The 27173-nt window shown below is 37.2% G+C and overlaps 1 protein-coding gene across 3 annotated transcripts in view; it reads left to right on the top strand.

Annotated features, from left to right (window-relative positions):
* Window positions 1–4683: 4683 nt before the first annotated feature.
* TMEM168 (transmembrane protein 168) overlaps window positions 4684–27173 on the top strand; it is a 32333-nt gene continuing 9843 nt past the window's right edge. The window contains exons 1-3 of one of the 3 annotated variants that reach the window (XM_045495365.1): window positions 4684–5091; window positions 10180–11436; window positions 25335–25477. In XM_045495365.1, the coding sequence (XP_045351321.1) occupies window positions 10309–11436; window positions 25335–25477 (1271 nt within the window). In that variant the 5' untranslated portion in view covers window positions 4684–5091; window positions 10180–10308. Of the gene's footprint in view, window positions 5092–5300; window positions 5415–5814; window positions 6093–10179; window positions 11437–25334; window positions 25478–27173 lie in introns of those variants that run through there. The other 2 variants (XM_045495363.1, XM_045495364.1) reach the window with 2 other exon arrangements.

Raw genomic sequence — 27173 nt, 5'->3', positions numbered from 1 at the left:
CTGTCCTTTTGTCGCAACATGGATGGAACTGGAGAGTGTTATGCTAAGTGAAATAAGTCCTACAGAGAAAGACAGATACCATATGTTTTCACTCTTATGTGGATCCTGAGAAACTTAACAGAAGACCATGGGGGAGGGGAAGGAAAAAAAAAAAAGATTAGAGAGGGAGGGAACCAAAACATAAGAGAATCTTAAAAACTAAGAACAAACTGAGGGTTGATGGGGGGTGGGTGGGAGGGGAGGGTGGGTGATGGGTATTGAGGAGGGCACCTGTTGGGGATGAGCACGGGGTGTTGTATGGAATCCAATTTGACAATAAATTTCATGTTAAAAAAATAATAAAAACAAAATAAAATAAAATAAATGTTTTTAAAAATAAATAAAACATTAAAAAGTACATAAGTAAATGAATAAATAAATACATACATAAATAAATGAATAAATATCTTCAAGATGATTCTAAGGTGTATGCCAGGCTGAACACTGTAACCCTTTCCTGCTGTTTACAGTAATAATGAGACTGAAATACCTGCCTTCACCCACAAAAGGAAATGATATTTAGAAAGCTGCACTTGATATCCTAGAACTTGAAGCCAAAAGACTGAAGTTTAAGTGCCTGCCCTGGGTCGGTGTAGTTTCTCTGGACCTTGTTTATTTTACGTATAACATGATGATGAAGATGGTTACTTCATTTAGATTTATAGAAATCAAATTATATGATAGAGGTGAAAGCACGTTGTAATCCCAAAGTGTTACAGAGATATATCAAGGGAGTAGACCCAGCAGATTATCTAGGGAGATGCTGAGTTCATTCGACTCTGGAACAGGATTGAAGAATTGGAAGAAATAGGAGGAAAACAAGAGAGAACATAGGAAGAAATAATGTAGGATTTATCTGTGACTCTCTGCCACAGAGGACTGAGAAAGATACAACCATCCATTTCTCTGCCACAGGTGCCACCTTCCCTCCTTCCCTTGACTTTTAAAAGATATTTTCAACAGCTGTTCCTAGTCTGAAATAATTCCTCTGGGCGAAATTTTTGGCCTGGAGCACACAGACCTTGCCTGCATAGAAACAAGTGTTGGAGAATGGATGTTCCTGCTATTAGGATCATTACACTGCCATCAGTAACCGCAGCTTGAGATCTCCTGTCACTGAAATGGTACCCAGGTGGCTGCTTTATATCCAGGTGTTTGGCTGTGGATATGCTAGATGTCAGGAACTGACCCTAATATTTATAATTTGGGGACAAATAGTACCCGGCAAAGGGGTGTTCAGTTCATGCTCTGGAGGGCCTCAGGTGCCAGGCTAAGGAGTTTGGACTTTATTCTGTAGCCTGTAGAAATCATTGGTTTTAATCTAAAAAGTGACACAGAACGGTGCTCTGAGAATATCAGTCAGTGTGATGGATTAGAGGCTGGGTGAGGCTGACGTCAGGATGACAAACCACAGAGGTTACTGAAGTAATTCGGGGTTAGGACCTCAACTGTGGTAGTGGCAGTGGACTTTGAAAAGAAATGATAAATGCAAGAAATGTAGTGAATGAAAACAAAAAACACTTGGCCTTCACAATTGTGAGGTTCTTTTTTAGTCAGTACTGGCAGCCTTCAACAACGGAAGACTGATGAGAGTTACTACCCTCTCGTTTACTAATAGGTCGTGTCCTATAGTGAAAGCAAGTCTCAGACTTCATGCAACTACACAGATAAATATGCATCAACAAGCAAGCACACACACACACACACACACAACACTACACAAAAAATATTTTGTGCCGAAGTACTAAACAGCGTTCTAGACCCAGGGAGCCATTCTGAAGGCTGTTAGGGTGCTATATTCAGAAGTCTCTTCCACGTGCTACATTGAGGCAGGAACAGAAGTACCTGCTCAGTATGCTAGCCAGCCACATATCCTGAACACCTGTTCTTTCCACAATGAAAAATTATTTATAATCTTTTATGTTCATTAACATACCTCTAGTGCAGATTAACAGTGATGGTGAAAGCACTTGTGCAGCCAACGTTAGAGTGAAGATGCCTGATTAGTCTTTCAAATGCTAATTACCCACCCTGGAGTGTGCAGATTAAAGTTAACTCTCAAACACATACACATCTCACTGAAGTATTCTAAAGTATACCGACAAGATAACAAGCATCAAAGATAGTTTCAAGGTCACAAGGCTGTGGATCATCTTTGAGGAAGATGAAAAAGCAGTGTTTTAATGAGGAGTCTTAGTGCTAAGGAACAGGAAACAGCTGTGGCTGATTTAAGCAGAAAAGAAATTTATTAGAGGATACTGGGTAGCTCAGAGGGTTTCTAGAAACGAAGCCTTGGACCTGCATGGTCAGAGTCTACAACCAATAACAACAGAGCACTGAACTGATGGGAGAGGGCTCTAGAGTTGCTGTAGGCACACAGGCATCTTGAATTACTGATGCCACTCATCCTGAACACTGGATGTCAACCACCGGAAACACTCTCTCTACTGCCTCGGGAGCCTCCCTTGCCACACTCCTCCAGTTACCCCGGAAGCACGGCTTTCTGTTTGCTTTTTTTTTTTTTTTTAATTATTTATTTATTTTGAGAGAACATGCAAGCAGGGGAGAGGCAGAAAAAGAGAGCGAGAGAGAGAATCCCAAAGCAGGCTCCATGCTGTCAGCCAAGAGCCCAACATGGGGCTCAAACTCATGAACCGTGAGATCATGACCTGAGCGGAGATCAAGAGTCTGATGCTCAAGCTACTGAGCCACCCAGGTGCGCCATGGTTGCCTTTTTGAGTCCATAGCTCCCAGCTGGTACACATGATTGGTAGAACAAGTATGTGGCATTTCAGTTTCAGCTACTACTAGACTCCTCAAGTGGGGAGTTCAGATGGTGGGAATGCAAAACAAAAAAACTATATATATATATATATATATATATATATATATATATATATATATATATATGTATAAATAAATGTCCACTAAAGGTAAACTGAGTTAGAAGTGATGGTAATGTATTCAAGAAGAAACATCTAGCAGGTAGTTGGCAATATGGACACTGTGGCAGGAATTTTTTTTACCTCAAGACGGGGCAGGGGTTCATTGTCTTGCTACTTTGAAGAATGTAGAGGTGGACACAAAATGACCAGCAGGCAAAAGTTTACTGGAGTAGAAGATCAGAAAGGAAGAATAGAATGGAAACGCTCTATGCAGTAAGGGGGACTTAGTAAATACCTGCGACTATAGGCAAGGGTTTTGGTCACCGCCGCCTTCCCTTCCCCCTCATTCCTTCTCAGGTCATACTATTACAGACTAGACAACTCTAGGTGCTGGGTTGTCCATACCTAATTGGCTTGTTTCCATTGTATGAGGTGTGGTCGATGGCCACAGGCTTCTTTGTGGGTCACACATTTTATTGTCTAGATATTTTTAGTCAGGTCTTTTGTCAGGTTCCTGAGGGAAACCTGAGTGGGAGTAGATGGTGTCTGTTACATTCTTAAGAGGGACCTTAACGCCTGAAGAGATTTGTTGTAATCAGCCTCTCCCAGTATTGTTCCAAAATATGTGTTTTCTCCCACCCGGGGACCTCAGGTACTAACCTTTCCTTCACTGCCTATTGTATCATATCTTTCCCTATTAGAACACTTGTTCTCCAGAGAGCCAGAGTTACAGATTTGGGAGATGGCTAGCGATTGCATTTAGAGTTACACAGGAGTCTGGACACAATCTCACACTTTTCATTTGCATATGAGGAATCTGAGCCTGAGAGTGCTTCATCACTATAGATGTGCTGCCCACCTCGACCCCCAACATCTATTAAATAAAAATGAAGAAATTCACATTCTATTAGCAGATATAGGAACAGACGACACTAACAGAAAATAAGTGGGAGAGAACTAGTGATTGTTGAAGTCCTACTGTGTACTATTACTTTACAAATAGTTATGTACCAACTATGTATCAGGCACTACTACATTGGGTGGATTTAATGGTGAGTAAAACCGGACATGTCCCAGAGGAAACGAAAGCATGCTGGGGTGCAGACAACTGAGAGAGTGTTCTGTGATGTCAAGCCGGAGGTAAAAAAGAGCCAGACTACAAAATTTGTTGAAGGATTACAGCCAGACTACAGAACTTGTTGAAGGATTCTGAGCTTTATCCTAAAGGATATAAAACATCTAAAGATTGTAAGGGATTTTTCTACATGTATCTTCTCATTTAATCCCTATGACAACCCTGTAAGGTGGATATTATTAGTATCCCATTAACACATGAGAAAACTGGGGTTCAGGGAGATTAACTGACCCAAGAGCTACAAGGAGTAGAAAATGATGGGAGGGAGAGAAGGCAGGCAGGAAGGGCTATTCTTAGGGAAGAGTAATTCATACCTTTTAAGGGCCTACCTTCTGCCAGAAAAAAATATATTGTTTCCCTGTACATTCACAACACCTTTGCAACGAAGGTTTAGTTACTATTTATTTATTTATTTATTTATTTAATCAGAGAAACTGAGGTCGCGCATAGAGAAGGGGAACCAGGATCCAAATCCCCAAACCGTCGGGTCCACAGCTGTTGTAAAGCGCTGCCTGTAAGAGGCCTGGGCATTTTAATGGCTTTTAGGAAGAGAGGTTGGTGAAGGAAGAGAGGTTGGTGAACATGTAAGGGACAGGGGGACGAATGGGGGGAGAGGGGGGGAGCTCAGCGTTGCCGGTGGCGTAAAGACCCAGGCAGTGATTTAAAAGGAGTCTTAATTAGGAAAGGAGGCGAGAAGGGCTTTGAAGGCGAGCCTAAGGAGCTTGCCTTTTGCCGGTCAGCAGACACAAAGCCATGCATTATGCCAAATACTAAAGCACAGCAAAGCCTCCTGCGGTATTTACAGCCCACGTGTGGCCGTCCCGCCCGTCCGGCCCCAGTTTCGGTCCAGCCCGAGGCGGCGGCCTAGAGGCTTCATAGGCACGGTTTACATGATCCTTTGTGGTCTTCCCACTCCCGGTTCGCGGCCGATTCCAAGTCCCAGAAGGCGAAGGACGCTGGACTCGGCCAGCACCCTAGGTGGGGTGTGTGCGCCAGTGCAGGGCCGGACGCACCTGGGACGGCTGTGGCGCGGTGGGTTTGGGCGGGGAGGGGGGCCGGGCCTCAGGGAGGAAGCGCGCCGCCCGGTTTGACCCCGGCGGCGTTCCGTACCGTCGCGGATTCGGCGGCAGGAACATGGCGGCCGCGGCCCGGCCGGTAACGGAGAAAGTTTCCATCGAGACTGGCCTGTACTAGTGCGTGTGGCCTCAGGCCCTCGACCCCCCTCCCCCCGCTCCCGGCGTGCCACCTTCCCGCTCCGAGTCTCAGGCTCAGCCCCAAGGACCCTCCCTTTTCTGTGTTGGCCCCAGAGCCGACTCCGTGGGTTGAGAGAGCATTGGTGGCGGCGGCCGAGTCAGGTAGGGGGGTCCGGGTGAACAGCGGGGTGGCGAGACCTGAGCACAGACACCGCCCAGGGCTCTGCATAGTTCGAGCCCCAAGCTCCGCCCAGCCGGTCTCTTGGGGCCGGGATTGCCATTAACTGCCCCGGGAGTAGTTGACGGTGGGGGTCGGAGGATGGAAGGTGGGGTGTGCCTTTCCGTATCCTCCGTGATTAACCAGTCAGCTGGGTCCGCAGTTGTGGTTGCCTTCTCCCAAAGTAGAGGGGTGGTAGAGAACAGGCGGGCTCTTTCTGGAAGAATTGCTGTTGCTGCCCCAGTACTGAGAGATTTAATATTTAAGGTGCCATTCTTCTCGTATTTAATGGGCCCAAAGAGTTAACATGAATTCATAGAAGCAAAGCTCTGGAATTCCCCGCCCCTGGCTGTTCAGTATGGTTCTTTTAGCTTTTGAAGCTTCCCCCTAGGTGGGACAGAAATAGTTTCTGAGTCCAAAGCTGATGCAAATGTTAAAGTGTGGCTTTGACTCTAGTGAGCCATTCCCTAGGGAGGACATGGAAGAGAACTAACTGGTTTGGAGGAATTTGGATGAATTCAGTGAAGGATAGAGTAATTCCAAACATTTATGGAATCTCCCTTAGCTCTACTGCTTATGAGCCATGGGATATTGGACAACTTCTTTATTCTCTTTGTGTATTAGTAAGTGTCCAATAACTAGCATTGTTATTATAGTTATTTCTGTATTGGACTTTATTTCTACAGGTATTTGTTGAATACCTACTTGATTCCAAATTTCTGCTAGACACGGGTACACAGTAGTAAAGACAAACTTTCAGAGGCCTTGTGATCTAATAGGGAATACAGATATTAAATGATGATCAGTATTCTGCTATTATAGAGGAAGTGCAGGGATCATATGAATGGGTCAGGGGTGATCTCAGTAAGAAAATGATTTAAGTGACAACTGAACAGTAGGAGTGAGCCAGGTGTGAGGACTGGGTTGGGGATAGGAGGAGGGAAAGGAGTATACTTGGAGAGGGAATAGCAGTGGTGTAGTACAGAACTGAAAGGTCAGTGTGGCTGGAATACAAAGTTCAAGAGGAAGAGTGGTAAGAGATGAGGCAGGAAAGTTATTCACATCCAATATGGCGAGTATTATAAGGCATTTTAAGGAATGTAGACTTTATTGGTTAAGATGATGGGAAGCCATTGGCAGGTTTTACATAACAGAGTGACCTAACAAATTTTTGGTTTTAAAAGGGATGCTTCTTGGAGCAGGCAAGAGTAGATACAGGGAGATATTTAAGCATGAGACAATGGTGCCAAAATTGGGATTTTGACTTTGAGGATGGAAAGAAGTAGAAACATTTAAGATGTGTATAAGAAGAAGGATAAGACTTGGTGAGGATTAAATATCAGCGGTGAAGGAGAGGAGGGTTAGAGTAGTATGTCGGTTTTATAAAATAGACTCTGGGAGTTATTAGTGAACTTCCTCTATGCAGATTGACTCTTCTCTGCTCCACTTTTATCTGTCAAGTAATTTTCATTGAGTCGACTAATGGCAGACAAGTTGAAAAGATTGTGATGCTTTGTTGCTTTACTCTCTGATTCAGCCAGCTTGTCTTTTGAAGAAGGTCAGAATATGGAAAGACTTTGTAAACTAGCCATTTAAAAATATACTGCCATGGTGATTTTGGCAGTGTGGTTGCGTATATTCTACGATATGGATTTATGGGTACAATTTACGTTTACCTTTTTTTTTTTCTAGGTTTTACTCTAAGAGCAAACAGAGTTGGTGCTTTTATTTCTATCACATAGATTAATATATGTGTGTAATTAGGGAGAGAGAATAATTGAAACATGGAAATAGATGAGATTGCTCATAGAAAGTATATAGTGAGAGAAAAGCTTAAACTTGGGATTGAATAGCCAAAGGATGGATTGAGAATGAAGAGTCTGCAGGAAGACCTAGAAGGAAAGATCAATGGGTTAGGAAGAAAATCTGGAGTTTAGTCTTTGAAAGCTAAAGGGCGGACAGGTTTCAGAAATTGAGAGGAGTCAGCAATGTCAAAGGTTGTTTGAAAAAAGTGCAGGATAATAAGTGAAAAGTACGCATTGATTTTAGGAGCTTACCGCTCGTTTTAGAATTTGGCAGAGCAATTTGTTGTATAGTGGGAACCATTGTTTAGTGGTGGGAGAAGTGCAGCAATCAAATAACATCCGTCAAGAGGACAGAAGATTGAACTTGGAAGAGAAGATGGAGATGAGTGAGGATTGTTTCTATTGTTTCTGGTTTTTGGTATTTTTTTTTAAGTAGTTTATTTTTGGGAGAGGGGGAGGGGCAGCGACAGAGGGAGAGAGAATCCCAAGCAGGCTCTGCACTGTCAGCATGGAGTCCCACGAGGTGCTCTATCCCATGAACCCGAGATCATGACCTGAGCTGAACTCAAGAGTCGGGCACTTAACTGGCTAAGCCACCCAGGCGCCCCGTTATTATTATTATTATTACTTTTTAATATTCTATTTATTTTTGAGAGAGAGAGAGAGAGAGAGAGAGAGACAGAGTACAGGCGAGGGAGGGGCAGAGAGAGAAGGAGACACAGAATCCGAAGCAGGCTCCAGGCTCTGAGCTGTCAGCACATAGCTGACGAGGGGCTTGAACCAACAAACCATGAAATCATGACCGAGCTGAAATCAAGAGTCAGACGCTGGACTAACTGAGCCAACCAGGCCCCCCACCCCAGTGTTATTTTTAAAAAGAGCTTTGCAGAGCCCCTGGGTAGCTCAGTGGGTTAAGCATCTGACTCTTGATTTCTGCTCAGGTCATGATCTCACAATTCATGGGTTCGACCCCTTCATTCGGCTCGGCGCTGACAGGGCTGAGTCTGCCTGGAATTCTCTCTCTGCCCCTCCCCTGTGCGCATATACTCTCGCTGTCTCTCAAATAAACTCAGACATTTGCAAAGCTCTTTTAAGTGCTAATGGATAAGAGTGGGAGTTTGGAGAGAGAGGAGACAAGTTCTGAAAGAGGTAGAGGGAAAAACATATCTAATATGGCTGAAAGATTTACCCTTATATAGGGAAGGGACATCCTTCTTTTCTTGTATCAGGAGATGTAGGTTAGACATGGGTTTGTAGGGTTGGAAACCCAAGTAAGCTCTCTTCAGACACCTCTGTCGGAGGCAGTCATATAGTGAGAATGCAGTGAGAAATGGGTGTCAGAGATTTGACTAGAAGAAGAGAGGATGATAGTCACAGAGAATGGGAGAGTGATTTGAGTGGCATCCATTTAGCCTGGTGTGTGATTTTTTGTTTTTTTTCTCCAGCAGTGTTCAGTTGTCTAAGCCCAGACTGTACCATCAACTGAGGATATATATGCCAACATAGTCACTGAATGATTATATAACATACAGGAGTGATGTTAAAAAAAATACAGTGTATTCTAGATTTTTTTCAGTGTCTTAAGCTTAGGGGAAAAAAGGTAAAACCAAAATAAGGTTTTGTCCTTCCAAACAGAGGAAGACATTTTCTTTAGTGTGTATGGTATCATAAGTAAGAAATGATTGGATGGAAATGTAATTGAGGAAAATCAGAATACTTAAATAGGAATATCTGTAAAAAATATACTTGATGAAGTAGAATTAGTAAGAAGTGGAATTAGTAATAGTACTTGGAACATCCCAGAGACTGTAAGATTGTCACTCATTGACATTCTTCTCCAGCCAAATGGATAATTAACATTAATTCCAGGTTATCTTATGTTTCTGTCAGGTCTTTTAGTGTCCTATTAAGAAAGTATAAATAAGCTGATCACTAACAAGTCATTTTTTTGAATTTTTATCCAGTTGAGTTCTCCATGGATATTTAATGTGACCGTGAGCTGTTGAATGAATCAGTTCTTTTGAAACAGTATACTAGAAAATTTGAACAGTTATCTGGCGGATAGTTAAAGCATTTTTGACCACTGTCATGCTTTAAGTGCAACTTTTGGGGGGCACTCAAAGATTGAAATAATTATCTGGGTCCTTTAACAAATAATTGTTAACTTTTTAAAAGTAAAATTGTAAGGTTTTTAATTTACAATAAATATTGGTTAGCATTCCAACTTTACAATTTTAACTAGAAAGTTCAGGAATTGGTTTGCTACAGAGATGGCATCTAGATTTAGAAAGGAGTGATTTGGTGGAGACAAAACTACAGGGAAAATTACAGATTAACTTTAGGGACTAATTTTAATACTTTACTTCTAATAAGCATATTCGTTAAACAATGTAAAGACTAAGATTTTATAGCATGTTAGAGCTGCCTTGTAAAAAGATGTAGAGGATTTTAGGTGGATAGTAATGGTTGCTATTATTGGGTATTAGTGCTTTTCAAATTAAAGATGAGGATGAAGTCCATCATTCTTTTTAGCTGCTGAGTAGCTTGTGATTGTGCCAAATCCATCTGCTACAACCTAAGCCAGGTTGAATATCTCATATTTGCCTGTAGTTGAAAAATCAAATATTGAAGCAAGAATGGCTTAGTCTCTGGAAAAACAGTTTCATTGGTGGTGATTTAGTCATACAGTCTTAGCATATGTTAAGTAGAAAGCACTGCCATTTTGGTTTGAATAAAGTGAATTTTTAAACCAGAGACAGTTACCATTAGGATACATGCAAGTCAAATTTAAAACTGGGTTTCAGAAGAAACCGTGTATTTCATTTATTATTTTTTACAAAGAAGATAGGTGGAAAAGGTGATTTATATAAAATTAACACTGACATACATATTTTTTTCGTTTTAGATCACTATAAACAAAAATTCCACCAGAGGAAATGCGGAAATAGGAGTTACGGATACATTGGATTTGCTGGATGAAATACAAGCAGATAATTTTTGAAACGTGGGGAGAAAGCCCAAATTGCCAGATTACATGTGTAAATCACTGCGTTACTGCTTTAGTCATTGTCTCTATTTAGCAATGACAAGACTGGAAGAAGTAAACAGAGAAGTGAATATGCATTCTTCAGTGCGTTATCTTGGCTATTTAGCCAGAATCAACTTACTGGTTGCTATATGCCTAGGTCTTTATGTAAGATGGGAAAAAACAGCAAATTCCTTAATTTTGGTAATTTTTATTCTTGGTCTTTTTGTTCTTGGAATTGCCAGCATACTCTATTATTATTTTTCAATGGAAGCGGCAAGTTTAAGTCTCTCCAATCTTTGGTTTGGATTCTTGCTTGGCCTCCTATGTTTCCTTGACAATTCATCCTTTAAAAATGATGTGAAAGAAGAATCAACCAAATATTTGCTTCTAACTTCCATAGTATTAAGGATATTATGCGCTTTGGTGGAGAGAATTTCTGGGTATGTCCGTCATCGACCCACTTTACTAACCACAGTTGAATTTCTGGAACTTGTTGGATTTGCTATTGCCAGCACAACTATGTTGGTGGAGAAGTCTCTGAGTGTCATTTTACTTGTCGTAGCTTTGGCCATGCTGATTATTGACCTGAGAATGAAGTCTTTCTTAGCTATTCCAAACTTAGTTATTTTTGCAGTCTTGTTGTTTTTCTCCTCATTGGAAACTCCCAAAAATCCAATTGCTTTTGCATGTTTTTTTATCTGCCTGATAACCGACCCTTTCCTTGACATCTATTTTAGCGGACTTTCAGTGACTGAAAGGTGGAAACCCTTTTTGTACCGTGGAAGAATATGCAGAAGACTTTCAGTTGTTTTCATTGGAATGATTGAGCTTACCTTTTTTATTCTTTCAGCATTTAAACTTAGAGACACTCACCTCTGGTATTTTGTAATACCAGGCTTTTCCATTTTTGGAATTTTCTGGATGATTTGCCATATTATTTTTCTCTTAACTCTTTGGGGATTCCATACCAAGTTAAATGACTGCCATAAAGTGTATTTTACCCACAGGGTGGATAACAATAGCCTTGATAGAATCATGGCATCCAAAGGGATGCGTCACTTTTGCTTAATTTCAGAACAGTTAGTTTTTTTTAGTCTTCTTGCAACAGCAATTTTAGGAGCAGTTTCCTGGCAGGTAAGTGTATATATAGTTTGGTTTATTATGTCAGTACCTATGATGTGTGGTTAAATGCTTCAAGAGCTAAATTATTAGAATTCAAAAGTCATGTCCTTTTCAAAAGGAGACTCTTTTTCCTGGTGCTTATTTTTGTTCATGGAATTGAAGTACTGAATGAATAGACAGTATAATTTAGTTTGTTCTCTAGCAGAGAGGTACCAAGATGTTAGGAATACTCAGCAAGTGACATGCCTCCTACCTTCTAATTGTTTTTAAACACTGATAAAGATCTTTAGAATATTAACATTTGAAGGGTGCTTAGAGATTGCACTTTAATCCTTTCATTTCATGCCTGAAGAAACTGAAAGCCATCGAAGACATATCCAGAGTCACTGGTACTAGCCTTAACCATGTTAACTAGCTCCTGGTCTTTTTACTACAACACATTTTTTTTTTTTTTATATGTATAAAGCCATTTCCTATTTAAGTAAAAGGTGATTAGCTATATAACATTCCTAAGAAAGAAAAAATGGGTTTCTTTTTTGCTGCCCATGATGTTAAAAAAAAAAAATAAAAAGGTCTTTTGTAGACAAGGATACTCAAATTGCATGGTTGGAGTTTATAATATTAACAAGCCTAGTCTTCCATTCTTTGAACATTTATTGACTGCATTGTATGTCAGATACTCTACAGGTTGCTGAAGATCTCAAGGTCTCTGTCTGAAAGAAGTCACAATGTCTAATGGGAGAGGGAAGAGGCAGGCATGTAAATGATTATTACAGCGAGAAATGCTGTAGTTTGAGTACATCAGATTAGGATGTAGGATAAAAAGGAAGGTCACCTGTACTTGGTGCAATTTTCTTCTTCGCTGCAGTTGCTACAGAGTGATTTTTGGATGTGAGTGTTTAAAGGGAGATGTAGAGACTTGCCTGGGCATGGTACGTTTTTGTCAAGTGTGGGCTAGGGCAGGGAGCCAGTGTGGATGTCAACGAAATGATAAAAACATTGTGGGTGTTGCCTGAGACCATCTTCCTCATTTGCCAGTGCAGGAGACTATTAGAACCATGATCGTGATGATGATGATGGAGGATAATGTCAGAAATTTCTAAAGAGTTCTACTTCCTTTCCCTACCCTCTATCAGGTTAGCTCCTTTTCCAGCCTTCCAGCGCTAACTACTTTGTTTTTGTTTTTGTTTTTCTTTTTGTTTTTGTTTTGAAGTCAGGCTCATTCATGCTTGACACCTTTCCAGATCATCAAATCCTGCTAACCAATTATTTTGTAAGTCACTGTACCTTTCTTGTTTTCTTATACCAGTGGTCTTCTTATATCAGTGGTACGTGTACCACTGGAAGTACGCAAAAGCTTTCCAAAGACTATGTCAGCAAAAATGATTTTGAGAGAATCGATTTCCATATTCTCTCCTTCCATTCTACTCTTTTTTAAAGTTGAATTACTTGAGACTGCTTTTCAATTTAGGTGTGGAGTGGTATCTCTTTGTGGCTTTAATTTGCATGTCTCTAATGACTAATACGTTGAGCATCATTTAATGTATTAGTCATTCACTTGTCTTTGTTGTTGAAGTATCTATTCAAATCTTTTGCCCATTGTAAATTGAGTTATTTCTCTTATGATTGAGTTTTAAGGGTTCTTTTTATATTCTGCATACAAGTCCTTTTTTAGAAATATATGATTTGGAAATGTTTTCTCCCAGTGTGTGACTTATCTTTTTTTCTTCATGACACATTTTGAAGAGTACAACTTTTAAATTTTATGAAGTACAATTTATCAGCTTTCTCTTTATGGACTGTGCTTTTAGTACTCTAAGAAGTCTTTGCTCAACCCTAGGTCACAAAGATTTTCTTCTATAAATTAGTTTTCTTTAGTGATTGTATTGTTTTAGCTTTCATATTTAGGTGCATGATCCATTTGGCAGTAATTTTTGACTATGGTATGACGTAAGGATCTAATTTTTTTTTTAATAGGGCTTTCTAATTATTCTAGGAAAAGACTATCCTTTCCTCTGTTGAATTGCCTTGGTGCCTTTGACCAAAATCAATGAAATATAAATGTAAGGCTTTATTTTTGAGCTCTCTTTTTTGTTCCATTGATCTATGTGTGTGACCTTCTACTAGTACTAGGCTGTCTCACAAGGTATTTTCTAATTTCCCTTAAAATTTACTCTTCGACCTTTGGGTTATTTAAAAATTGGTTGTCTGATATGGCGATATCTGAGGGATTTCCCATGTTTCTTGGTTATTAATTTCTAATTTAATTACATGTGATTGGAGAACATAGTTTGTATGATTTTAGTCTTTTGTTAAGACTTGTTTTGTGACCTGGCATGTGTTTGATTCTGGAGAAAACACCATGTTCACTTGAAAAGAATGAGTATTCTGCTGTTATTGGGTAGAGGGTTCTATAAATACCAGCTAGGTTAAGTTGGTTGTTATTCTTCTATATCTACATCTTTGTTGATTTTTTTGTCTGATTCCATCAGTATTGAGAGAGGGATATTGAAAATCCTTGGTATAATTGCCAAACTGTGGGTTTATCCTTTCAATTCTGTCATTTCTTTATGTATTTTGGGATTCTGTTCTAAGGTATCTATATTCATCTTTAATTACTATATCTTCTTTATAGACCTTTTAATCATTATAATAAACAGCCTAGTTGAATAGTTACAATACAGACCTCATAGCTCATAAAACCTAAAATTTTAACTCTCTGGCTCTTTACAGAAAGTTTGCCAACTCCTGTTGTAGGCCAGTGCTTCTCAGCCTTTAACATGCATTGAAATCATGTGGGGATGTTGTTAAAATTCTGAAGATTGAAATTGATTTTGGGAAAGAGCTTGAAAAAATTAAAGGTGATGCAGAAACTCCTGATCAAAAGTATACCCATTGAGTAACAAGGTATTAATTTAGCTATTTAAGAGCAACATGCATCTACCTGAGTTTTGTCTGCATTCCCCAATTAGTTACTATTTGGTCACTGCTGCCTATGATGTAGGCATTGTGTCCTTGATGCAATTAAATTTTTTAAACTTAATTTTAATTTAGTATTTTGTGTACAGATTTCCCAAACTGTGCTCTGTCCAGTGTTCTGTGAGATGTTAATGAGTATACTCAGAGAAAAAGTGTTAGAAGAAAGAGAAACATTTCCACACTTACTTGACTGTGAAAATCTTGCCTCTACCCTTCATTAAGAGGTACCCCAACCATACCTATAAACCTCTGTGTGAAACAATTTAGGAAACACTCCACTGGATTTATAGAAGTTCTAACCCTTTTGATTGATGAAAGCATCAGAAAATTATATAGTGAAAGGCAAAAAATTCGAGTTTTATAAGGCCAGGACCGCTTTTGGCATAACATCATTGTTAATCCAAGTAAATTTTAAGTCCTATATCGAATTCTTTAGATTTTAATTATTTTTTAAAAATTGACCTATGTTTAACATTCCTAAATGATATTGATACTGATAGCTTTGTAACAATATAATATAAACCCATTTTTTCATATCCTTTAGTGGATTTCCACTGAAAAAATAGTTCCATTGATTGGGTGGGGGCAGACCCAGTGTAGCAGGAAAACAAAAAAAAAAAAAAAAGGGAAGAAACCTTTTGAGGAGATTGGTCAGCCAAAGATAGGATCAGTGAAAGTAGAGGTAGCTTGAAATCAAGGGTAGCTAGGAGCAAAAGATAAGCACCTGGACTAAGATGATAGTCTTCCCTTTAGCACAGCGATTTTCTCCTAAGACCTTGTTGAGAAGTAAAATTTAAAGAGATCTTGAAATAAGTTGATGAGATGTAGAGTTGAATAGTGTTCTGATGTGGTGGATAGTCTAAAAATGTTAAAAAGATATTGAGAGAATAAAGGGAGCAGTTGGAAATGTAGGATGATGAGGTTTATTGAGTTAATGACCTAGGAGCATTTGGAATTTATAAAACAGTTCCTAGTAGGTTTATTTTTTAAAGCATATTTTTTAGGAGTCAAATCTATGGTTATTTTACTACTAGAGGAGTAAAACCAAACAAACAAAAACATGAGATTTAGCTTCCTAGTGGAGTACAATTGTAGCTTGGACCCTAATTTCCAAAAATGGGCTTGGCCACTTTCTTATTTTAAGCTTTTTTGCATGTTAGTTTTGGGTTCTGTTACTTTTACTTAGCTATAATATAAAAATTTTTCTGTTAAGGAAAAATTTGCATAGAGTATTCATCCTTTTTAGTGTATAATTCTGCAGTTTTGACCAATACATATAGTTGTGTGACCACCACTACCACAGTCAAAATATAGAGGAGTTCAGTTACCCCCCAAAATTCCCTTCTGCCCCTTTGTAGTCTGTCCCTTTCTCAGCCCCCAGGAGTTGACAACCACTGATCTGTTTGTTCTCCTTAGACACTTTCCTTTCACAGAATGTCATATAATGAAATCATACAGTATATAGCTGTTTGAATTTAGCTCCTTTCACTTGGCATAATTCATATAGATTCATCTATGTTGTTTATATTTATTCCTTTGTATTGTATTATATTTATTCCTTTGTATTGCAGCAGTATTCCATTATATGGGTATCTCACAGTTTATTCATTACTCACTTGAGTGATGTTGAAATTCGTTTTTGGTTAATATAAAAGTTGCTGTAAACATTCATAGGGTTTTTTGTTAAACTAAATTTTTATTTTACTTGGTGTGGGATTGCTGGGTCATGTCATAAATGTGAATAATGGGGGTGCCATGGTGGCTTGGTCGGTTGAGCATCTGACTCTTGATTTTGGTCGGCTCAGATCATGATTTCACAGTTCATGATTTTGAGCCCCGCATCGGGCTCTCTGCTGTCAGTGCGGAGACAGCCTCAGATCCTATGTCCCCCCTCTCTCTGCCCCTCCCCTGCTTACGCACACATGTGTGCAGGCTCTCAAAAATAAATACTTAAAAAAATAAAATAAACATGGATTATGTTTAATAAATTATCAAAATGTTTTCACACCAGCTGTACCATTTTGCATTCTCACCCGCAGTATATAGGAGTTCCAGTTGCTCCACATAATAACCGGTGCTTGGTATTGTCTGTCCGTTTTTTTTTTAACCATTCTAATAGGTGTGTGGTGGTAATTCATTGTGGTTTTATTTTCAGTTACCCCAGTAACTGTTGATGTTAAGTATCTTTCTTGTGCTTGCTTACTATACTATGTCTTCTTTGGTGAAGTACCTGTTAACATGTCTTGGCAGCTTTTAAAATTGTGGATTGCTTGTTTTAATAGTAAGTTCTGAGAATTCTTTATCTATTCTAGATAGAAGTCCATTATCATATATATGACTTGCAAATATTTCTCCCAGTGTGCGGCTTATCTTTTCTCTTAACATGTTTTCTGAAGAGCAGAAGTTCTAAATTTTGCCACAGTCCATTTTATCAGTTTTTTTTCTTTTAAGAATGTTTTGTTGTCATGTCTAAGAAATCTTTGACCTCACTTGAATAGAATCTTAGCTAATCCTACATGGGTAGCTTGGTTTTTTGTTTTTCCTTAGTTTTACTGAGTTTAATAACATTGTCAGAATGAGTCAGTAGTATCATTCTAAGTCATTTACATTAAAAATCTGGAATTTTACCATTAACTTCTGTTGTGTTCTATTCATAATCTCATTCTAACTTTAAAATGGAACATTACAGCTGATGTTTCCTGCAATTTGTATTATGTTCATTGAATGTGCTATTTACTTTCCTCTTTTATCCTTTTTTTAAAAAAATAAGTCAATAAGACAGACTTACACAGTACCACAACATTTGGTGCTAGTATTATTGCTCAGCTATAGGCTTTTCAGAAATTGTGATAATTGATAATTCACATAAGGATAAAAGGGGAAGAAAGCATCCAGATACCCAAGGAAGTATACCCCATGGCTCACTCTTATGTTTAGAGATTCTCTCTCATTATCATTCACATGAGATTTTATGTGCCTTTCCTTGCCAACCATTGTCATTTGCAGATTCCGTGGGAGTTTGAAGCAACTTTTTGTAGAAGCCTTTTGACTCAAATCAGAAAAACCATAATCATAGTTGATTTCTCTATAGGAGAAACAATGGCAATCACTGGGTGTGACAGATGGAACAAGATCAGCCCCGCATTTAAGGAAGGGATGAAATCCACAGATGTAGCAGTTTCATTTCTAGCAAGATGGCAGGATCAGCCATATTACTTCACTTGGCTTGGGGAGCAGGGAGTTTTCAAATCTTCTGCCAAAACTAGAAGTGCACATGTTTCATAATTTTTTGTTTTGTTTCATTTCTCTTCCTAAAGTTTTGAGCTATTTTCGTCTAGATGGCAAAGGGTGGGGGGGGGGGGGCACAAATTCTTTTTAGCTAGAAAGCATTCTTTTAATTTGATGTTTCATCATTTCTGCCAGAACATTGTGAAGCAGGAGTACTTTTTTTTTTCTAAAACACCAACAATGGTCCTAATTTTGTTTTTCTTGAAGCAAAAACAAAGTATTTCATCTTTCCCCTGGATGATATTCCAGCTTTGAAAAATCTTTAAAAATTTTAATGACCAGAGAGAATGTTTTCCATTTTAATAATAAGACTTACCATTTATTAACTGTTTTCTATGTGCTCTACACCATTCTGTGTACTTTGTGTGTTCATTTAATTCTCATGACACTCTGAGATAGGTACCGTTATGATTCCCATTTCATAGATAAGCATGATTGAGAGGGTAGGAAACTTCCTCAAGGCTGCAGAGCTGGTATGAATCCAGGCAATCTGCCTTCACAGCTCTTAACCACTTTACTTAGTTCCATATATTTTTAGAGTTGGAAATGAGCATAGAGATTATTTAATCTCTTTATTTTGCCCATGGGAAAAGTAAGATTCAGTAGACTGAGTTTGATTCCCATACCACTGTTGTTTCACCTTTATTAGGGTTGTAGTGAAAAAAAATGTCTATTTTTGCTGTTTCTATTTTGAGATACTCAAAAGAAGAAAAAACATAAGATTTCTAATGCATTTATAGAACTTTAACTCTACATCAGTATCTCCTATCAGCAATAGTCATTTAGATGAAAAAATAATCGTCTTTGAGATTTCTGTTGGCATGCTCATAATGACTTCATTTCAATTTGAAAATGCTTCACTGCAAATTACAGCTACCATTTATTGTACTAGCCATATTTCACATATTTCTAATCTGTAGTATAAGCTCACAAAATAAATATTAGTCCCCTTTTATAGATTGAGACTCAAAGGTTAATTAATTTGTTCAGGTACACACAGATGGTACATGGCTGAGCTAGGATTGAACCAAAGTCTAACTCCAAAGCTTGAGCCCTTTCCACTAGACCCTATTGCCTCTGTATAAAGAAATCACTTGACTTTAAAACTGTGAAGTAGCTTTCCTAATGTTCTTAAAATTTCCTGTACTGAACACATTTTTGGAGGTTGCCTATTATTTCTTAAATATGGGTTTGTCACATTAAAAGGCATAATACCTCCATTAATATAGTGTTTCTTAGTTGGAATTCCATTTTCCTTAGATTTCCATGTATACTGTTTACTAAATCTGGTTTACTTAATGTGGCTGCTACAAAAATACCTCTAAACGTTAATTTTATCTCTTATGTAAATGCCATATTTTTAAAAATGAAATTCCAACATTGATATCTGTATATTGCATAAAGAGATTTGGTTCCTATTATCTGAGAAATTTTATGATATGAAATGGTTGAATATTTTGACCATGACTTGAAAGCCTAGCTGAATAGAGAATAGCTAGTTACTACTTTTATACAGAGGATATTACTTACAGTTTATTGGTCTGCTAGTATGTTCAGATTCTATCTGCTTTAAAATTTGAATCATGTCCTATAGTTTGATGGTGTCCATAGGGTGATTTGGAGAAACAAAGCCAGAAAAGTACCTACACTTAAAAGTTTTCATTGGGTAAGTTGATCATATTTATTACAGGGAGTTGTTTAAAATATAAGAATATACCAAGAGTCACAAATGCCTTTTAGGTTGAAGCTGTAAACGTTTGCATGCCAGTAAAATTGAAGCTTTCTGAAAATGGCAAGTGGCTAAAACATCCTAAATATATTTTTTCTCCCCTTGGACATATTTGCCATCTGTGAAGACTGCTAATATTTTTGTGTTGCCAAACTGCTCACTTTTATTTGTGTATGTTATCTTGATAGTATATTTAATACTGTTTTTTTCTAAGCTTGCTTACTCAAAATAACCTAATAAAAATGTTTAATGATTTTTTTGTTAAATTTGACTTTTAAAAATTAATGACAATATAAAATTACCAGTTTTCTAAGATTATAAAAACAGATCATCTGTTGTATGCAAACCATCTGTGATCAGTAAACCTCTAAATATCTGCTTGTTTAGTTCTATTATATTAAATATTATCAGTGTTGTATAACTGACATGAGACTGTTGAATAACATCACTATCAGTTAACATTTTAATTGGAATTTTAAATTATTTATTAAGGCTTCCTACTTGAGGTATACACAGACTGGCAATTGAAGTTTATCATTACTGTAGCTCATTGTTAAATTATAAACTGCTCAATGCAATGCTTTTTTCTAACGGTAAAACTATATTTTAATTTCACAATAAAAATCTTAGATTTATAAAATTATTTAAGGTAATTCAAAAGAAGTCAGTGATAACCATTGGTATTATATACACATGAATATTTAAACAAAGGGTAGTCTCTACCCTTGACAAGATTTGATAAATAAGGCCAAACTTAAATATTCCTGGGCCAGCTTTTGGAAATGGAAATTTCCATTCTTTTTACTGTAGGAAATAGGAAAGATGCGGAGAAAGCAAGTTAATAAGTAGCCTTAACTAAAGAAAAATGTTCTGATTAAACAAAATGAGAATTGAACAATTTTTTTTTTTTTTTTTTTTTTTTTTTTTTTTGAGAGAGAGAGAGAGCTCCTGCAAGCCAGGGAGGGGGAAAGGGAGAGGGAGAGAGAGAATCTTAAGCCTGACATGGGGCCCTATCTCAGGAACCATGACATCATGACCTAAGCCAAAATCAAGAGTTGGACTTAAGAGCTTAACCAGCAGAGCCACCCAGGTGTCCCAAGTTAACATTTTTTGATGGTATAACATTCTCTTACAATTTGCAGTGTCAAAGTTTAGTTCCCAACTCTAGAATATCAAATTCCTTATTTATGAATTATCTTCAATATGTATTTCTGTATGTCCTGAAATTTCCTAGTAACTTAGTACAAAAAGGCTGCTTACACACCTGAACTTCTCATCCTTCTAAAATCTATCCTGATTTTAGGAAAAATGTATAGGAAAATTTTTTTAAGAGGGTGATTTTTTTTGTAATTCTCTTTTTTAAATCCTTTAATTATGTCTGTATAGTAAAATAAATAAATCAACATACCTGCAAGAGTTTTGAGTCGACCAGTTTTATTTGGCCAGAACATTTTTTTTTAAGATTTTTTTTAATGTTTATTTTTGAGAGAAAACTAGTGGGGAGGAAGCAGAGAGAGAGAGATAGAATCTAAAGCGAGAGAGAGACAGACAGAATCTAAAGCAGGCTCTGTATTGCCAGCACAAAGCTGGATGTGGTGCTCAAACCCATGACCCATGAGATCATGACCTGAGCTGAAGTCAGGCAACTGACTGAGCCACCCAGGCGCCCCAAGCCAGAACATCTTTTAATATGTGCCTTAAATAAGTGAGACAAATACCGTATGATTTCACTTACATGTGGAATCTAAACAAATCAACAAAACTACAAGACTCTTAAATATAGAGAAAAAATTGGTAGTTGCCACAGGGCAAGTGAATGGTGGGGGTATGGGCAAAATGGATGAAAGGGATTAAAAAGTACAAACTTCCAGTTATAAAATAAGTAAGTCACAGAGATGAAAAGTATAGCATGGAGAATATAAATAATATTGTGAAAATGTATGGTGATAGATGGTGACTACACTTACTCTGGTGAGCACTGAGTAAAGTATAGAATTGTCAAACCACTGTGTTGTACACCTGAAACTAATATAACACTGTAGGTCAATTATATTTCAATAAATTTTTTAAATGCCTCTAAAAAAAAGAAAATGTATGCCTTTAGGCAGCAATGCACTTTCCTTTAGAATCTTTACCACTATTTATCACAGCTGCTTCACATAATCCTGAAGGTGTTTATGACCCTTGCTATAAATGGTAACATAGTGAATTAGTTTCTTATATTACCATCTTGATCAGAAAAGTACGAGTTACATAAAGTTAAAGGTAGAAATAATAAAGTTGTCATATATTGGTCATGTTATTTAGTAATTATTTTATATGAATGGCTGACAAAATGTAGAAGTAATCCTTTGATCAGTTAAACCCCTGTACACAAAAGATTTTTTGTTATACCGGAGCAACATATGCAGTAAATGTTTGGAAAATAAGAAAGAAATGAAATTATTAGTATTTGTAGATAAGAGGACTACCTGGCAAACCGAAGAGCAAACTGAAAAATCAGGTGAAAATGCTGTAGTAATAGTTGTGAGAATTGTACTGCATCTTTAACATCGTAAACTCTCTCATAAAAGGTTGATTTTGTTGACAGAATTATCATTAACCTAGCCAGTATAAAAACTATGTAAATTCTCTTGGAATTGTATAAGTACTATAAGAAGAAATAAATGGTGTATAGTGAGAATATATATGTTTAATACTATTCAGGTAGCAAATAATAACATGTAAATATAAAAAAACAATCAGTATCCTAGAAGTCAGTAATCAGAAAATGCAATAGAAATCATCCCACTCATAGAACAACAAACATGTGGTGCCTGAGTGGCTCAGTTGGGTAAGCATCTGACTCTTGGTTTTGGCTCAGGTCATTATCTCTCAGTTTGTGGGTTCAAGCCCCATGTGGGGCTCTGCACTGACAGCACAGAGCCTGCTCGGGATTCTCTCTGCCTCTCTCTGCCTCTCCCCCTTGCTCATAAATGCTCTCCCTCTAAATTGATAAATAGGCTTAAAAAAAGAACAATAAACATAAAATGCCTAGAAATAGATTTAAAAGAAACTTTTGACATTTTTACAAAGAAATAGAAAACTCCAATGAAGGCTTTGAGAGAAGACATGAATAAATGAAAATACACGTCATACCTTCTGGGATAGTAATACTCAACACTGGGCCCTGTGAACATGTTAGTGGAGGAAAGTTTAAATCTGAACTGCACTTCTATTTCCATCAAGAGGAGCAAGTCAGTCTAGAACTTCAGAGGTGGGGTCTCTGGTAAATTACCTCCCATTTTAAGATGACACACTGAAGGAAAAGTGTGAAGCTGTGTACATTACAGGGTGCTCATGAATTTGTATCCTGACCTTGTGTTCTGTTAGTGATGGGACCTGGATTAAGTGGTCCAATCTGGATTAAGATACGTAGTTGTAACAGCCCCAGCTCCCTGGAAGGAACCAACAAAAATCCTCTTGGAGAAAGTGGATTATTCTAGGCCTGAAATTAGTCCTATAATTATATATGTGTGTGTATTTTTGCATACAGTGTTCTGCTCATAAATATAACCAGGGACACACACACATGGTATCAAGAGCAAGAAACAGTAGGACCAACAGACAGATGACCAAAAAGTCTTGTGATCATGGAATTCTCAAACACAGAAAACCATCATATTTACAAAGCTGGAAAAAGCAAAGATAGTACATAATGGTAGGAAGTTGGAAACTATAAAATAGTGACAAGGCAGACTTAAAAATAGCAAGTTTTAGAATCCTAAAAATACCTGAAATTAATTCATTGCGCAAGACTAACGTTAGATAAAGCTGAAGTGAGCATTAGTGAATTCAAAGATACATTTCAGAAGAAGCTATGCAAGAAGGAGCACAAAAGAAAAATAGGGAACACACAGAAGAGTAAGTCTCAAAAAAGGATACAATGAGAAGGTCTCTATTTTATTGGAGTCCCAAAAGAAAGGAGGAAATAAAGGCCAAAGGAAATATTTGAAAGGACAAAAAGACCAGTGGGACAGAAAAGAGTACAAAAACAAATCCCAGAATACTTGATTTATGATAGAAACATCACTGTAGAATAATGTGAAATGGTTGAGATTTTTTGAGTAATTCAGTGTACAGTTAGAAAAAAGTGAAGTTGATTATAATCAAACAAAAATCAATTACATTTGGATTACAGGCCAAAAAATGCAAAGGTCAAGATAATAAAGCCTTTAAAGGGTAATGTAAAATAATCTTCTTGACCTTTGGGTGGAGAAAGATTTAACTTACACAAAATGACATTACAATTAAAAACATGCTAAGCAAAAAACAGCATTAAGGGGAGGAAGAAGGCATTTGCCATATATCCCAAAAAAGTCTTAACTAAAACATACTGAGAGCAAAACAAAGCTGTAAATAATAAAAAGGCAGTCCCATGGAAAAAGGGGCAAAACAGTTAACACTTCACCGAAGATGAAACTTAAATTATCAAAGGGATTTAAAATAATAGAGAACTCAATACTTATTCTAGTTTTATTACAATAGAAAATTAAAAGGAATCTAGCAATAGGGATTCAGCTAATTAAAATTTTATACATATGATAGTAATGCCATTTCTTCTTTACACATGATGTAGAATTTATTAATAGGCTTACAATATATTAGAAAGTTTACAGAACATTATCCTACTTTGGTAAAAAAAAAAATGAATATATATATTGTGTGAAGTCCGATAATATTTTAAAAAGCATGTGTAGAGGACAGTACTTGCAATGATTTTAATCACTTATCCTTTTACTTATTTGTGTTTTCTAATGTTTCTAAATTGAGCATGTACTATATTTTATGTAATTGGGAACACACGATGTACCAAAAATAGGGTATTATATCTGTTTTTCGATTATGGGAATCACCTATTTTTTATTAAAATTCTGATGGAATCAATCATCTGCTAGCATTAGAAAAATGTGTGTTCATGCACAGAAGCACAGAACCGTATATAATATGTCCAGCAGCAACATAGAAAGAATGTGGAATAATATCAGTGTTGTAAAGCTGTAGATCAGGACTGAGTGACTGTCCTCCTTCCATTTTCTTTTCACTTAAATGGGTCCTTTATTTATTTGTTTATTTTTTATATCAGTGACTACCCAATCTTGCCTCCTCTTTTTAATATTTCTTACTGCCTGCCTTTTTCTCTTTGGCTTTTAGGATGCTTAAATACCCTTTATATATGACATATTATGTATATGCATATTTATAACATATGTAATATATATGAATATATTTTAATATATATTACTCTTTTTTTTACAGTTTTGTATTTACAGTCTAGAGCTTTTAAAAGGAAAACTTAAAAAGTTTAAATATAGGAATGGGGTTCATTTTGATAGCTTTAGAATCTTAAGTTTTCTGTAAGATTTTACTCTCTTAATTTTGGACTTTTCACAGGAAAAACAAGCCCTTTCTAAAGTAACTTTTCTGATAAAGTAATGGAGTATATTATTTGAAAGGCAGCTATGCTCAGCACTACCACCAATGCTTGAGTATGTTTGAAAAGTGATTAAGAGCATGTGGTTTTTAACAGGAAGGGATTTGTTTTCTGGCTTTTTTTGTCATATCAAGAAGATTACATTTGTGTTCTCTTTTTTAGTTTGGGTGGGATATTACCTGACAAATTAAAAAAAATATGATGTGCCATATTTGCTTTGCCACAACTTCCAGGAAGCTTCAAGATTAATTTAGGTTTCATTGCTCATCCATATATACTTCTCTGCTTCAACTTCTGTTTTTAGGCTATTGATTGTTCTTTTAATCTTTTTTGGAAATAGGGAAAATATGTAAATATGCACGTATATAAATATATGTACATATGCACACACATAAGTGCAGTCACACACTGTATAAACATGCTGTTTTAAATTTCTTTTAGACAACAAATGGAATCTTCCTGAGCATGTTTCTGATAGTTTTACCATTGGAATCCATGGCTCATGGACTCTTCCATGAATTAGGTAACTGTTTAGGAGGAACATCTGTCGGATATGCTATTGTGATTCCTACCAACTTCTGCAGGTATAGTAATCTAGTATAATTTTCCTAATATTTGTATGAATATGAATATAAAATGTGATAGCTCATTTTTTCAAATGTGTAATATTTTCAAAATATAATACTCTTGCAGTTCTTTTTAATTTACCCCAAATGTTTAAAAACTTGTATTTATTCTGGGTAATGATATAATCTTCAGGGTCCAGTTAAAAAATTTTTTTTATAAATGTGATTAGCTTATATTTGAGCTAAAAATGAGAAGATATGATTGTTCTAAGAAAAGGTCCTACCCTTTCTTTAGAAAAGGTCCTACCCTTTCTTGTTTAGGAAAATGTCCTGTGAAACAACATGGTGAAATTTAATAGAATGTATACTGGACCTGAGAGCCCTAAATTCTAGTTCTGTGTTACCCTAGGCAAATCACAACTTCTCTGAACTTCAGTGTCCTTATCTAAAATGCAAACAGTAATACCTATTCTTCCCATCTTAGAGGAATGCTATGAAGAGCTAATGAGAATATGAATGCAGAAACAGTATGCCCATTGGAAACTGGCATACAAATACCAGGAATTCAGGAAATTGGCAATGAAGTTAAACATATTTGTTTGAGGGGTGCCTCAGTGGCTCAGTCAGTTGAGCGTCTGATTTTGGCTCAAGTCATGATCTCACGATCCGTGAGTTCAATCCCCACGCCAGGCTCTGTGCTGACAGCTCTGAGTGTGGAGCCTGCTTTGGATTCTGTGTCTCCCTCTGTGTCTGTCCCTTCAGTGCATGCACATGCTCTCTCTCTTTCTCTCTCAAAAATAAGCATTAAAAAAAATTTTTAAACATATTTGATTGTAGTTTTATTCCAAACATAATTCTTGTCCCTAAATGTGTAGCAAATTGGTTTAATCTGTAAAAATTGCCACATTAAAATATTTTTCATAGCTAAGTACCTTGGAAATAGAAAAAAATAGTTCTTTGCTTTTTTTTTTAATGTTATTTATTTGTTTTGAGAGAGAGAGTGTGAGTGTGTGTGCAAGGAGGGGATGGGTAGAGAGAGCAGGAGAGAATCCCAAGCAGGTCCTGTGCTGTCAGCACAGAGCCTGACCTGGAGCTCAATCTCACAAACCAGTGAGATCATTACCTGAACGCATATCAAGAGTCAGACTCTTAACCAGGCACCCCTCTTTGCTGTTGATGCATTTTGACCACCAAGTATTCTTCATACTTTCCATGGTGGCTTTTAGGGTGGGGTAGGGGGAAGACTTGAAATAAAAAATTGATTTCAAATATTTGACATAAAAACCAAAAATAGACTATTTGTAGTAAACATTTTCCTCCATGTTAAAGGCTTTATAAAATTGCAAAATCTTGGGGCGCCTGGGTGGCTCAGTTGGTCGAGCTTCCGACTTCGGCTCAGGTCATGATCTCATGGTCTGTGAGTTCGAGCCCCGCGTCGGGCTCTGTGCTGACAGCTCAGAGCCTGGAGCCTGCTTTGGATTCTGTGTCTCCCTCTCTCTCTGCCCCTCCCCTGCTCATGCTCTGTCTCTCTCTGTCTCAAAAACAAACATTTTTAAAAAATTGCAAATTCTTTGAGAAGTAAAAGAAATAGATTTAAAAGGGTCCCATAAAGAAGTGACAGCTCAGCAGAGAGAATATGTGGAAGTAGTAATTTGCACAGATTTTTATTCTAATTTTTGTTAATGTGTTGCTTATTCTTTTACTTTTTGATTGC

The sequence above is a fragment of the Leopardus geoffroyi genome, chromosome A2 (assembly GCF_018350155.1).
Source record: "Leopardus geoffroyi isolate Oge1 chromosome A2, O.geoffroyi_Oge1_pat1.0, whole genome shotgun sequence".
NCBI lineage: Eukaryota > Metazoa > Chordata > Mammalia > Carnivora > Felidae > Leopardus > Leopardus geoffroyi.
Note: the sequence above shows the minus strand (reverse complement) of the source record. Positions and strands in the feature narration are given on the sequence as shown.